Source organism: Podarcis raffonei, chromosome 2 (assembly GCF_027172205.1).
Source record: "Podarcis raffonei isolate rPodRaf1 chromosome 2, rPodRaf1.pri, whole genome shotgun sequence".
NCBI classification, from domain to species: domain Eukaryota; kingdom Metazoa; phylum Chordata; class Lepidosauria; order Squamata; family Lacertidae; genus Podarcis; species Podarcis raffonei.
Genome location: NC_070603.1, coordinates 11670369 through 11685353, shown reverse-complemented (window position 1 = coordinate 11685353; position 14985 = coordinate 11670369). Strand labels below are relative to the sequence as shown.

At 44.5% G+C, this 14985-nt stretch overlaps 3 protein-coding genes across 6 annotated transcripts in view; all 3 read left to right on the top strand.

Annotated features, from left to right (window-relative positions):
- The window catches only part of HOXC5 (homeobox C5), a 61248-nt gene extending 60982 nt beyond the window's left edge, over window positions 1–266 (top strand). The window contains exon 3 of the mRNA XM_053373788.1: window positions 198–266. The gene's annotated coding sequence lies outside the window, so the exon portion shown is untranslated. The remainder of the gene's footprint in view (window positions 1–197) is intronic.
- HOXC10 (homeobox C10) overlaps window positions 1–12916 on the top strand; it is a 127967-nt gene extending 115051 nt beyond the window's left edge. Inside the window, exon 3 of the mRNA XM_053373717.1 lies at window positions 12413–12916. The gene's annotated coding sequence lies outside the window, so the exon portion shown is untranslated. The remainder of the gene's footprint in view (window positions 1–12412) is intronic.
- Window positions 1–14985, top strand: part of LOC128406346 (homeobox protein Hox-D3a-like) — a 90630-nt gene that overhangs the window by 54908 nt on the left and 20737 nt on the right. For 2 of the 4 annotated variants that reach the window (XM_053373674.1, XM_053373666.1), the window contains exon 2: window positions 177–2526. The exons of the other annotated variants lie outside the window; for them this stretch is intronic. In XM_053373674.1, coding sequence (XP_053229649.1) covers window positions 177–2526 — 2350 coding nt within the window. Of the gene's footprint in view, window positions 1–176; window positions 2527–14985 lie in introns of those variants that run through there. 4 annotated transcript variants of the gene reach the window in all.

Genomic DNA, 14985 nt, shown 5'->3' with positions numbered 1-14985 from the left:
AAATCTGTGATTCTAGGAAGAGGCATACACTGTGGTGGTGCTGCAGTTGTGCTATGCAGGCAGCATGAGACCCCAGTCATGTATGCAGAGATCTGCTTACAAGTTTTACAGTGAACACATACTATTTAGAAGGCTTTCTAACACATTAGCTAAACTTCATTATTCTTATAAAACAGATATATTATCCCTGATTACAGGGAGCTGCTGAGACGTCCAAGGGAGGTCCGTGCAGTGGCTGCGGGTGACTACCGAGAGTCGGAGCGTCAACCCCAGGAGAATCGTGGACTTGTTACTTATCGACCGGCTAGTCCAATGAAAGTCTGCTTGTCAGAAGGATATTGGGAGCCTAGGATGTCGGCTCAACAGTACGAAGAGGAGGAGGACTATAGGCCACGCTCCGGACCCTCTTGCGTGTATGGGGAGAAGGAACCTCGGCATCTGGAGGGGCAAGCACCGAGTTATCACCCCGCCCCAAGGTACAGCCATGACCAGGAGCTGCGAGATGTGGCCCCAAGATGCGCAACTCGTGAGTTTAGCCTATGGGATTTGGATCTTTGCCTCTTCCCTGCTTATACACCTCCCATAAACGCTTTGAGTTATCTGAGATTGTTTGAACTGAGTTGTCAAGAACTGGGAGTTCCCCCAAGACTGTATATGATCATTCTGAGAGCCCTAGTCAGTGGAGTCAGTGGAGAACTGGCTGATTTAATGGGACATGTACCCTTATCATATGCTATGGACTATGAACATTATAAGAGCCTTGTTTTGCAAATATATGGTTTGAGGGCTGAGGACTATAGGCGGGCTTTCCGAAAGGTTGATAAAGCTGCCTCAACTGAAAGCCTGACCCTCGTTGCTGCTAAAGTGGCACAGAATTTTGACTTTTGGATGTCGGCAGAGGATGTAACTACCTTTGAAGGGATGAGACAATTGATGCTCAAAGAGCAGTTTAACCGCCATTTGCCTGCGGAATTGGCATGCTTGGTTGCGGACCGAAGCCCTGCTACTATTGAGCAAGCCGCGCAGTTTGCTGAGACTTTTAGGCTCAACAGGCCTCATTTGGGAAACAAAAGCCAGCCGGTTGGGAGTCGACTGATGGCTCTGGGATCGAAAGGGAGGTCTGCGTTTCAGCCCAAGGAACGGGGGAAAAGTATCCCTGCTGTTTCGGAAGATCTTGGGTCTTCCACTGTGTTGGGGGATTTGCGATTGTTTGAAGCCGAGCAGAGATCTGATCCCTCCTTGCAAGCTTCCTGGGACGCTGTGGAGAGCCTTCCCCAAGGAAAGAGGCGCGCCCGCTTCTTGTATGAAAAGGGGCTCTTGTACAGACAGTTCTGGCCAAAGAAGATCAAAGACAAAGATGTTGTTTTGCAGCTGGTGGTTCCTGGGTCAAGGCGTCCTAAGGTACTGGACTTAGCCCATCATGATGGTCTGGCAGGCCACTTGGGGGTACAGAAGACCCTGGAACGCATCAGCCGGTACTTTTACTGGCCTGATGTGCACCAAAGTGTAAAGAACTTTGTACGCTCTTGTGTTGTGTGTCAAAAAATAGGGAATGATAAAGACAGCATGCCTAATACCTTACAGAGTGTACCTCTTGACTCAAATGTTTTGGAAAAATGGGGAATAGACTTGGTGGGCCCCCTGCAGAAAACCCGTGCTGGGAAGCAGTATGTTTATGTAATAATTGATTATGCCTCTAGATATGTTTGGGCTACAAGCTTGCCCAATACGTCTGCCCAAAATCTTGCGAAAGCTTTGGTTTTGGCCTTTGGTTCTTTGGGGATACCTAAGGTTCTAGTGACTGATCTGGGAACCAATGTAATGGCTGAGCTAATTCAGAAGGTTTTGCAGCTGGCAAAGGTCCACCATCACACTAGTATTGTGGATCAGCACCAGGGAAATGGGCTTATAAAAAGAGTTCAGAAAACTCTCGAGCAGATGTTGCGGAAGTGTGCCCTGGCCCATGGGTCTAGCTGGGATCAAGATCTGCCTTTAGTTGTGTCTGATTACAATGATGCTTATCAAAGGAGTCTAGGGTTTGCACCCAATCAGTTGATTTTTGGTCGACTTTTGAATACTCCTCTGTCCATGCTCCGGAGGGAGTGGGAGGGGTCGGAGGAGGAGATTAAGGTACCTTCTGTGTCTGAGTATTTTGCTAACCTGAGGCAGACATTGTCTGACATCTGGCAACTTGCCAAGGAGAATTTGGAGGGCGCTTGGTTGGAACAGAAACGTTTTTATGATTTGAAGGTGGTGACAAAAAGTTTTGAAGTGGGAGATCAGGTTTTAGTGTTGAAACCCACCCGACCCCACAAACTGGTAGTCAAATGGCATGGGCCGGGCATAGTGAAGGCCAAGTTGAGCTCTGTGCGCTATCTGGTGGAATGCCAGGAGCTGCATGATGCATCAAGAGAATATCATGCCAATTCTTTGAAAAGGTACCTTGAATCTGAGCTTTCTGTGTTGGCCATCTCTGGAGGTCGAGAGGAGCTGCCTACAGCCCCTATAGACCTCTTGCAGGAATAAAAACAGGCTGGAAGTACAGTCATACCTTGGGTTATAGGCGCTTCAGGTTGTGTTTTTTCGGGTTGCGGAGCGCCAAAACCTGGAAGTACTGGAACAGGTTACTTCCAGGTTTCGGCGGTCACGCATGCGCAGAAGCGCCAAATCACAACCTGCGCATGCGCAGACGCAGGTTGTGAATGCTGCGGGTTGCGAACGTGCATCCCGCACAGATTATGTTCGCAACCTGAGCGTCCACTGTATCTTGGATGTGTTACGCTTACCTACCTTGTCCGAACAACAGGCTTGGGAGCTCTTTGATGTTCTACAGTCTTTTGACAGTACTTTCAGTACTAAACCAGGGAGAACTCATTTGATGCAGCACCATTTTAACACTGGTGATGCTGCACCTATTGCATCACGGCCTTATAGCGTCAGTGAAGCTCATGCCCGAAGCATCGAGGCTGAATTGCGGGAAATGCTTGATTTGGGAGTTATAGAGCCCAGTAAGAGTGCCTGGGCTTCTCCCATCATTTTGGTCCCTAAGGCTGATTCCACCATTCGTTTTTGTGTGGATTATCAGCATATTAATTCTGTGACCCTCCCTGATATTTGTCCCTTGCCCAGAATTGACACCCTGGTTGAAAAGCTAGGGAGAGCAAAGTTCATCACGGTCCTGGATTTGACCAAAGGATTTTGGCAAATTCCTTTGTCCTCTGAGGCGTCAGAAAAATCTGCCTTTGTTACCCATGTGGGTCTATATCAATTTAAGGTGTTACCTTTTGGATTGCGCAATGCGCCCGTGGCATTCCAGCGACTGATTAATTCTCTGATACATGATGTGAGTGATTTTTGTTGTGCCTACTTAGATGATCTGGCTATCTTTTCTGATTCCTGGGGGTAGCATCTTAGGCATGTGCAGAGTGTTTTGTCATGGTTACAGGAAGCCAACCTGACGGTGAAGATCTCCAAGTGTCAGTTTGCTCAAGGAGAGGTGATTTATTTGGGGTTTAGGGTGGGGTCTGGAAATATCAAATCCCTGGAGGCCAAGGTCCAAAGTGTACAGAAATGGCCTCACCCTCAGACAAAAAGGGATGTGCAGTCCTTTATTGGGCTAGTGAATTATTATCAAAGGTTTATTCACCATTTTGCAACCCTTGCCACCCCTTTGACGAATTTGTGTAAGAAATCTCTGCCTGTTAAGGTGGCCTGGACTGAGGAGTGTCAGTGTGCTTTTGAAATGTTAAAAAAGGCATTAGTGAGCTCAACGGTGATGCCTGCGCCCAACCCTTTGTAGTGCAGACAGACGCTAGCCAAACAGGATTAGGGGGTGTACAGCTTCAGCAAGATGAGGAAAGAACCTGGCGTCCAGTTGTGTATTTGAGCAAAAAGTTGCTACCATGTGAGCAGAATTATTCCACTGTCGAAAAAGAATGTCTTGCTTTGGTTTGGGTTTGGGTCAAACTCCACCCCTACTTGTGGGGGAATAATTTTGAAGTCCAAACTGACCATTCACCTTTGTGCTGGTTAGAAAGAGTGAAACACACTAACCAGAAGTTACTCAGATGAAGTCTGACCCTGCAAGACTATCAGTTCACAGTTTCTCATATACCTGGGAAAATGAACCTAGTCGCGGACACCCTGTCCTGCTTGTACCTGTCTGTGGAGTGAGTTGCTATTTTAGAGGTACATTGGTACCTCTGGATGAGAACGGGATCCGTTCCGGAGCCCCGTTTGCATCCTGAGCAGAACGCAACCCACATCTGCGTGTCTGCATGTCTGTGCGTTGTGACTCGCTGTTTCTGCGCATGCGCGTGATGTCATTTTGAGCATCTGCGCATGTGCAAGCGGCGAAACCCGGAAGTAACCTGTTCCGTTACTTCCGGGTCACCACGGAACGCAGCCTGAAAATGCTCAACCTGAAGTGTCTTTAACCCGAGGTATGACTGTACTAAATGCCCCAGATTGGTTGGAACTACCTCAATTGTGTAAATAGTACTGATAAAATTTAGGGGCTTAACCCTTTAATTTCATCTTAGAGGGGAGGGTGTAGTGAAGTTGGGAAATCTTGGTATGTCAAACACTGGTTCACGCAGGAGTGAGGCATTGTGGGAGCGATAAAACTGTGGCCTTCTGGGGAATGGGTATCTGGTCTTTTTAAACGTAAAACTCCCTGTCTCCAGAGGTGTGAGTCAATTACATCTTGACTCTAGGCAGGATGAGATGTTATCTGATTTGTAGACCCTGGCGCAGCTGGGGGCCTGAGTATGGATTGGGTTGTAAAAAGGTACAGGAGGCTATCAAGTAATATACAACTTGGGAGCCTGGTACATGAAAGAGAGGCCTGGGAACAGAGGGAACAGCCTTTTGATCTCAAGGTTTCTGAGTCTAAACAAAGGTCAGCTGCGCCGGTCTCCTGACAATCAGAAGATATAGTCTCATCATACAGCCATTGGTAAATTGGTAATTGACCTAAAGAAATGATTGGTCCCTAACCTGTCCTCCACTTGGGTTTTCAAGGATAAAGGATTTGGGAATTCAGATGCAAATTGCAGAACATCTTGCCCTGGTATTTCGCCTCTTGACTACTCGCTGTGTTTTGAACTATTGTTGCTGTGTGAGTATGGTATTAGCTACTTATATTTTACAATGTTTTTATTTTTTGTTTGTAACCTTCTAAGAAATGTGCAACTTTTTGAGTGGCTTTTTCAATAAACTTGGAAACGGACTTTTTGTCTTTTGTACTCTGTGCCTTTGCTCGGGGAAGCTAAACTGGTGCCTTACCGTTTGGACACCTACCTGTTGAATTTCTGTCTGCGTCACGGTAAAGTGACTCAGGGCTGGGCAAACCTGGTAAATATTGAAGGGGGGTTCTCCTCCTTGAACCCCATTCGAGGGTGGTCCAGGAAAGGAGGTGGGGGCAGCTTTACCATTTGGCTTGTGATTTGCAACAACTAGTGATCTCTCCCCCTTCCTGGCCAAGTCCTGCCGGTGTCCAGTAGCAATGGTCAGGGGTGTGTGGATAGTCCCACTCACTGCACTGGGAAATATGAATTAGAAGAAAAAAATATTGAAATTAATTGGGCCAATTAAAAGAAATATCTGAGATGCTTCAAGTGTACTCCTAAATGTGTAAAGTGTGGGCGCAATGGGGATCATACAAGCACACTTGACAGGGAACTGGTAGTGGCTGCAGGTGTTGCCTGGGTGCCAAACCTGCATTTGTTGCCATGCAATGTGTGAAGTGGCCCACAGGGACAGAGGAATACAACTTTCAGTTAGGTTTGCTGAAGTAAAGTGTCTTATAATAGTCTCTTCTCCCTTACAGACTTTCCCGTACTCTGAGATCTGACAGGGATGTCCTTTGATAGTCCCACATCATCCTGAAATTAGATATGTGGTGAGGCAGGAAAGGCCATCCTCAGTACAAGGGACCCAACTCTGTAATGACCTCTCTTTACAAAACTGAGTAGTGCCAACTCTTCTAAGTTTTCATTACCAATTAAAAATGTATTTATTTACCTAGGCCTTGGGGTGACCTGTTGACCGCTTATGTCTACTGTTTCTTGTTACCTATCTTTTTGGGGGTGTTAAGGGACGCGGGTAGTGCTGTGGGTTCAACCACAGAGCCAAGACTTGCCAAGACAAGATCAGAAGGTCGGCAGTTCGAATCCCTGTGACGGGGTGAGCTCCCGTTTCTCAGTCCCTGCTCCTGCCAACCTAGCAGTTCGAAAGCATGTCAAAGTGCAAGTAGATAAATAGGTACCGCTCCGACGGGAAGGTAAACGGCATTTCTGTGCACTGCTCTGGTTCGCCAGAAGCAGCTTAGTCATGCTGGCCACATGACCCGGAAGCTGTACGCCGGCTCTCTCGGCCAATAAAGCGAGATGAGCGCCGCAACCCCAGAGTCAGCCACGACTGGACCTAATGGTCAGGGGTCCCTTTACCCTTTACGTTTATGGGGTGTTAGAGGAGGGGTAGAACCTCTGGTGAGGGACATGTCATCCTCCTTCTGAGGTAGATCCATCTTTGGTCCCCACCCTGCACTCAGCTCTCACCTGTGGCTCCTAGAAGCTGTCAGCATGTGACAGCGGCCACACCGCAGGAACAGCTTTGACTGGCTGGCTAAACTAGGTGAGGGTAGCTGACGGGTCTCAAACCCTTGGTGAGTTAGGGACGTTCCTTGCATGCCAAGACAGGCTCTGGTGGAGTGAGCAGTTGAGACCAATTGTAGTTCTAACAGTCAAGAAGGCAGTTTCTGCACGTGCTGTACAGGGAAGTGAGGGGCAGATGGGGCTTGTCAATCTGGGAAGGTAGCTCATTTGGAGAAGGATGACTCTGAGCCTAAACCGCTGCTGCCTTACAGGATATCTCTGGAAGAAGAAAAGGCTAAGAAGTAAACTCTGCACAAACCTGGAGTGGAGTCTCTAAGGCAGTTAGATGGCATCTTGTATGCCTCCTTCTGGCAACTCTGGCAGCCAAGCTGGTGCCAAGCAAATGGCTCTGGTTTCCTTTGGACAACATCAGCAAGGCCAGGGGCAGGCAACCTAAGGCCTGGGGGCCAGATGCGGCCCAATCGCCTTCTCAATCCGGCCCGCGGACGGTCCGGGAATCAGAGTGTTTTTACATGAGTAGAATGTGTGCTTTCATTTAAAATGCATCTCAGGGTTATTTGTGGGGCATAGGAATTCGTTCATTCCCCCCCCCTCCAAAAAAATAGTCCGGCCCACCACATGGTCTGAGGGACAGTGGACTGGCCCACAGCTGAAAAAGGTTGCTGACCCCTGAGCAACCAAGAGGTCTTGTCACCTGGGCAGCCCAGGGCCTCCATATAGGGAAAGTCACTTTGGTGCTGCTAACACAGCAGTTTGACTTCACCCCGGAAGCACACTCCATTTTCTCTCGAGACAGATGGATGTCAACAACCTATCTTTTATTGTTGGTTATGTATTTTACCAGCAATTGTGACTCACTCTGGGATCATCCTGCAACACAAAGAGCAGGACAGAAATATCGTAAGTAAATAAATAGTAGGCGATAGCTTCCTTGTGCAAGTAGGCCTGGTTGCTTATCTACTATGCATATTCAGATAAACCCATCCCTCAAGAGACCACGAGTTTAAGGTGAAATACGGGACTGGAAGAATAGGGTCTAGAGTGGGGAAATCAGTAGGAGTCTACTAAAAAATGACTACAAGGTGATTGCCTCAAACACATGATCAAGTAGTCTCATTGGCTTCTGTCCAGGAAAAGTACTTAAGTATCCAAGGATGGAAGTAATCCTATCTGAAGTCATCAAAGCATTAGGAGCACCTGCTTAAGTCCCACTGGTCTCTGTGACATTTAATCACTTGATCAAAGTTAAAGCACGTGATTAAGAGGGCTTTGTTGAAAGGGGTTGAATTTAAGCAGGTGCTTAAATTCAACACCCATGTTGAAGAACTCTGATGGAGTATAATTAGGTGGGAGGAGGGAGTGGAGGTGGGGTGGGGGGAGAAGGAGATGATGGTAGCAGCAGCTACTTCCTGGCAAATGACTTTAAAGCACTTGACATCCCTGCCAGCAGACTTATCTTATGCTTCAAAATATATAATGGAAAAGCAAGGAAAATAATACTGTCTATGGCAGGAAGAATGTAGAAGCCATGCAACAGATATTGGGCTCATCTCCTCTGCCCCTCTCCCTTTCTACAATGGAAAGAAAGAAAGAAAGAAAGAAAGAAAGAAAGAAAGAAAGAAAGAAAGAAGAAGGTATCATTATGGCACTGAGCTTGAATTGGTGGGCTGTTACGAACCTCAGCTTGGTCATGTTTAGGTGGATAAATCAGACGCAAAAGCAACACCACATTTTTCTGTTCTTTTTTCAGAAAATGAGAGAGTCAGGGAGAGGAAGGAGGAGAAGGAAAAACCAAGGGCCTGTTTGCACTGTATTTATCTATTTTATAGCAATTTAACTGTTGCCCTGACTTCCCACAATCCTGGGAATTGTAGTTTGGTGACGTAAGTTGCTCACAAAGAATCAAATTGTAGTTTGTGGAGGCTTCTCATAGAGATCCCTTCTTATAATTTTGGGGCACTGATCTTCAAATGGTGGATCGGGACCCACTAGTGGGTCATAGCCTGATCCAAACTGGGTTACAGCAGGAGCGAATATATGGTAGAAGATTAAGAAATGGATCCCCAAATGCACAATAGGGTTAAATGTAGGTCCTGGGTCTGAAACGGTTGAAGATACATGTTCTAAGATTCCCTGGGAGAAGGAAGGGGCACAACTATTAAACTAGTTAAAGTTTGAGATGCCTGTACATACACATTATGTGAGCCAGTGTGTGGTGCAGTGGTTAAAGAGTCGGACTAGCACATGGGAGACTAGGGTTCAAATCTTGGTCATGAAGCTCAGTGGGTAACCTTGAGCCAGACACTGCCTCTCAGCCTACTCTACCTCACAAGATTCAATAAGGAGTGTGCACCACCTTGCGCTCTTTGGAGAAAAGGTGCGATATACTGGGAAATGCAATTAATAATCGGCATTAGCTTCTTATAGTAATGTTGTTGTTGTTTAGTCATTTAGTCGTGTCCGACTCTTCGTGACCCCATGGACCAGAGAACGCCAGGCACCTCTGTCCTCCACTGTCTCCCGCAGTTTGGTCAAACTCATGCTGGTAACCTCGAAAACACTATCCAACCATCTCGTTCTCTGTCGCCCCCTTCTCCTTGTGCCCTCCATCTTTCCCAACATCAGGGTCTTTTCCAGGGAGTCTTCTCTTCCCATGACGTGGCCAAAGTACTGGAACCTCAGCTTCACAATCTGTCCTTCCAGTGAGCACTCAGGGCTTATTTCCTTCAGAATGGAGAGGTTTGATCTTCTTGCAGTCCATGGGACTCTCAAGAGTCTCCTCCAGCACCATAATTCAAAAGCATCAATTCTTCGGTGATCAGCCTTCTTTATGGTCCAGCTCTCACTTCCATACATCACTACTGGGTCTTATAGTAATAGTAAACTCAATTATGAGTGTGGATCTTCATGTAGCCAAAATGACAGTATTGAGATACAGGTGGGAGGTATCACCAGACTTCAGGGTAGTCCAAGGTTTGGAGCTCTACACAACATTTTTATAAGAAATCTAAGGGGGACCCTTTCCTCCAAAAAACCCTGCTAAGTACACTTTCTGGTTGGTTGTTGTCAGGGGAATTGAAAATGGAGGTGGTGTTAGTGGAATGGAATATCCTGGAACAAGGCTTGACTGACTGACTGGAACACTGAACAGAAATGGGACCTGCTTTCTGCACAGTTACCTACCCAAAATTAGTATGTCCGTATCCATAAATCAAGGTTCATAGAAGGACCCCCCCCCCCAAATAGCAACCCAGGCTCCAGAAGGGTAGGTAGACAGAGAAGGCATCAAATTGGGAACAGGGGAGGATGAACCTGAGTTCTGATCTCTGAAGTCCATAGAATCAAACCTATTATCTTTCAAATCCAGTGCACGAAGGAAGAGGACAACTTCTACCTAGGAATGAACATGGGTGGCCATTTATCAAGTATTAATTTACTGCAGTGTCCATGTGGCAAGTTGGTTAGTCAGCCATTTGTAATATTTGTTCTTGATGAAGTGAAGTACGTTTCTAGCCTGCATCTGCACTATAATCAGGAATCTAGGGAAGCAGGAAGTGCTAAAATTCCCCTTCCCACTTGGCCCGATGATGTTAGGTCTGAGCCAAACTACTCACGGTTATTTTTTTTTGGAAACATATTCAGCAATGTTTAAAAATGCCTCAGTTTTGTTGAGGAATTTTCAGCGATGCTTATGAAGTCATAAGCACTGTATTCAGTGCTTCCCCCCCTAAAAAAACCTGTTTAGGGGGACTCTCATTTTCCTACTCATATTGAAATACTGCCCCTCAATGAGGCCAAACTTAGATTCACAAAATGTTTAGGGGTATGCGTACCCTTGCGTCCCCCCCCGAAAAAAAGCACTGACTGTACCTTTGTCTGTGATATTGGTTTAATATGTACTTTGCTTTTGTAAATTTCTTTTAAGGTAAGAGGTGTAGAAATATTATAAAACAAATCCCCCCCAAAAAAACGTGATTTCATTTATATTGTCCCTCCCCCTCTCTCAATGGACTTTATTTGCCCTTGGTGGTATCACTATGCAGGATAATAATGGTTTCCAACTCGCTGTGTGATCTCTCATTGGCTGGAATCATGCTTGTGTTTAAGAAGAAAGAAGCAGTAACTAGGTGGGGGAAGGGATATTATTGATGCAGCGGCAGCAGCTAGGAGAAGCAATGGCACCAAACAGGATCAAAATAAGGTCAATACTCCATGATGTGTTTTTCTATGTACCACCCATTAAATTGCTGCTTTCAATCCAAAATATGAGACTAGAGTAAGACACTTGTCTCTCTTGTTACAGAAAATGACGAAGGATGATCTGGTAGAAGATGTTTGGTACTTGTTAGTTCATTTTCATTTTATTTTGAAATTCCACACCTCCTTTCTACATTATTGTTCCACACACCCACATGGTCCTCCTGTGTCAATCCAACTGAGTACTGGCATACACCTGATGGGAAATCAACCTTCAGGTTGATTTCAGGCAAGACAGGTGTACAAAACTTGTGGTGATATTGGGTACAATCCCATCTTCCACAGAAGCCAAAGCTCCCATAGATTTGAAAGGACCTGAATTGCGTCCATTGCTTGGAAAACCACTGTCTGTGTTGAAAGCCACCCACAAGAATAGCTTTCCCAATGCAGAAGTGCTGTTGTTTTCTTTATATTCTGCCACAAACCAAGTAGTTGTGATATTAGCATGCAAAGAATGAAAACACAAACCACATCTCAGGGTGAATAGCTGATTCTCTTCATGCCAATTTCCTTTCATTTCTCTTTGACAGAGTGGGCCTTTAAAAGCTCTACACCTTAGCCAGCTTTTTAAGATGTAGGCTCTTTGATGATCGAGCCCTAATGAATTTGTTTTGTCACCAATAAATCAGAATGAATAGGGGCTCCCTGTCCTGTACTTTTCAATGCTGCCACCATAGTTTCTTGAAGAGGGTTGACGTATGACCATAGCAAGCTAGCAAATTAACATGCTGGTATTAACCAAGCAGTGCCCTGTATAAAGTTGCATTGGCCTTGGTGCTTGCAAAGTGTTCGATTACACATGATCCTGGGCAGTGTTAGATATCCTTTGTTTTGCTTATTGGCCTCAGAAAATATTTACCTGCACTGCAATTCTTTAAGCTGCTGAACCAACAGGCGCTGGTATTTTCCCCATGGGTGTGATACGAAAAGGCCTCAGTGCCCTTTGATTAAAAGTAACTTCAGTTGAACAGAATATGTTGATCCTTAGAAATTGGTTCTTGACATTTCCTAGCCTCGGCGGGATGTGATCAATACAGTTATGTATTACCAGTTCTGTTGTTTTTACACATCTGCTTCTACAGTGTCTTTTCTAAATGCCTAGGATGTCAAAGATGTAGGTTATATGTGTATTGGTGTGTATAGTTTATCTATATGTGAAAATGACTGTCAGGATACTAAAATATGAACTTTTAGCATATAGTTTCAGAGAAGAGACTAATTCAGAATCACTTAGTGTGCATTTGCTATCCTATAACCCACTCAAATTCGCTTTCTTGCTCTGTTTTGCCAAATAATTGTTGTTGTGGTTTCTCTCCTCCCTGCTTTTTGAATGTTTATGGATGGAGTAAGTCTCCATTAGTGTGGAAACCCAACGTGGAATCATTCTGCATTAATGAATCTAATTTTTTTAAGTGTGATCTTTTGCATGCACCCTTCTACCAATCTTAGGATGTGTGACAGTATTTGACAAAATGTCCCAATAGCAGCTACGCAGGTGAGGCTAAATAATGTTTGATATTGGTCATATTTTGTTGTAGGAACAGCCATGTGTATCACAAGGGCAGCACTTCTACCAAGACGTTCCTTTGCATCCTTGGATCCTTGACTGGGGGAAAAAAGGATGAGGCTCTGGGATGGGAGCTTACATCACTCAAAAGATTGGCCTGGGAACTCAACTACAGAACTGACCTTCTCAATGAGGAATAATTCTATATAAGTACTTTATGAGTAAACCTGGAGCTGTAGATGGTCACTTGGATATGAAGCAGAAGATTCAGTACGGGTCAGTCATCCTGAAACAGGCATTTTTGGGGTAATACTTAAGAGTTGTCTACCTACATAATGTTTCTACTTTTGTATATATGATGGCTAACCCTAGGGAAGATTTAGTAAAATTTAATGTCATCCATTGTCAAAAGGGTGCCATGTGAACTAGATGTGTACAATACTGCTTTTGTACACCCCCTTTATCCTGTGCATTGTTCCTTGTATTATGTTGTTGTTATGGCTACAGCTAAGATAATAAACTTGTAATGAACTTGGCATAGAATTTACAACCTTGTTGAATTTGAAAAACAGTGGGATGAACAGCGAGATCTCAGCACCAGGCTGCATGAGCACTTCAGCGGGTGGTGAAATGGGATGATGTTTGTGATGTGGGTTATGCTTTGTGAACATTTCAGAGCAGCTGAACGACCATCTTCTGCATGTGGTATATTTTAAGTATGCCCTCCTTTCATTAACACTACTGATGTATGTCTTTGGGAGGCTTGATAGTTGTTGAAATCTCACACATACCAGAATACATCAATCATTGGCAGGAACTATGAAGCCAATAAGACACTCTAGCTTATAGAGTCCATGCACCAGAATGGCCATCCTCGCCTACATTTCTGCCTCTGCAGTTGTTAGCAGGTTTGACTTTACCAAAATGAGGCATGAAGTAGTTGCTTTAGGCCAGTAGATTCCTCCTTCCAGCCTTCATGTCTATGTGTCAATCTTTTTTCTTTAAGGATGTCGTTCTGAACTTTTGCTTCAGTTGTGAAAATAACAAAGTTTGGTGCTGTGTGCTGAGTTCACAGAACTGAATCAGCATGCACACAAGTTGGGTTGTGTTTGGCTTACTGTTCCTCAGCCCACAATGAGAGCAGCACAAAAGCACTGGCTGAGTTTCAGTTTCTGGCAAGGCCAGTGCGGCCACACTCTGCGGTGCTGGATGAAAAGTCATTGTGCCGAATTGCTTGTGCAAATAGATGTTAGATGTATTGTGTGTGTATCAGATTCTCTGTCAATGAAATATTCTTATTACTTATGGGCAAGCCATTATTCTCCTGAAACATCTTGAAATATTTGCATTCTTTTGCCAACTTCTTGTTCATTGGCAACATCCAGTCACTGGCAATATTTGCATTGCTTTGCATGAATCTTAATTACATCCTAGGGATCTTTCACACTTTACACAGCAGCAACCCAAGTTTGCCCCCAAATATAGTCCAAAGAGCCCCAGTGAATTAGAGATGCCTGATGGATTTACCTTCGACATACACATGCTGAATTCAACCATTGTTTTTATAAATGTACACTTAAAAGTTATTCCATGTTGCACCTTAAAATAAAAAAAATACTATGGACCCTAGATGGTGTCTAAAAAATGGATGTGAGACTTCATTTTCGTTTTGCTTTCTGATTCTCATTTCTGATCAAAGATGGATTGTATGGTGTGATGCTTGAAAGCTTAGTCAGTTTCACCAGCTGAATTCTGTGCAGTGATCTTCTGTTTCGGTCATTCTCTGGGACTAATGCTGTACTGCATGAAAACACTGGAATGACACAGAGGCAAATTTTCTTAGGTGCTGGAGTCAAAACTTCCCATGTTCACTGAGAAGGATACTCTATCTACCCTTTGACCCACTATTTATAAACTGGCAATTTAACTATTCACTCCATGGGTTTATGCATCTGTTATCCATTCCTATCCAGTACTGTAGGAGCAAAAGAGTTAACTCCACATGCACTAAAAATAATAATATAAGGTGTGGGGGTTGCATGTTAAGGCACCTGTTTTAACATCTGCACTGTGTAAGCAGTAAATATGTTCTACAGCCTTACATATTGTGATTACTTACAGCTTAAATGTCCATGCACCCAATATTTTCAGTCCCAATACTTTTAGTCACCAAGTCTGAGGGACACTGATGTTCAGGATACCAGGAGGGGCAATAGCCACCTAGCCATACATTAATCCCATGTTTTTCCTATTTGCTTTCATTTGGGTTAGAGAGAATAGCATAGGTTTTTAATCAAGATTGGTTTCTATGCATATCAGATATTCAAAAATGTTTATGATTTTCTGTCACAGCAAGGTGACTTGAATTTAACTTCCTATAAAATTATCTGGGGAGGACTCTAGCCATATGTGTACAGTTGTTGGTGGGCTATTTTGTTTACTGTTTTTATACAAAATATATGTTTTCCAAAAGAGAGAGAGAGAGAGAGAGAGAGAGAGAGAGAGGCGGGGAAATTCATGGCCTCACCTAAGCAAATCACTTTGATTTCCCTAGGAAAACCATGTCTGCATTCAAAGCATTTAAGGCAAATCTATAAGGCCTTT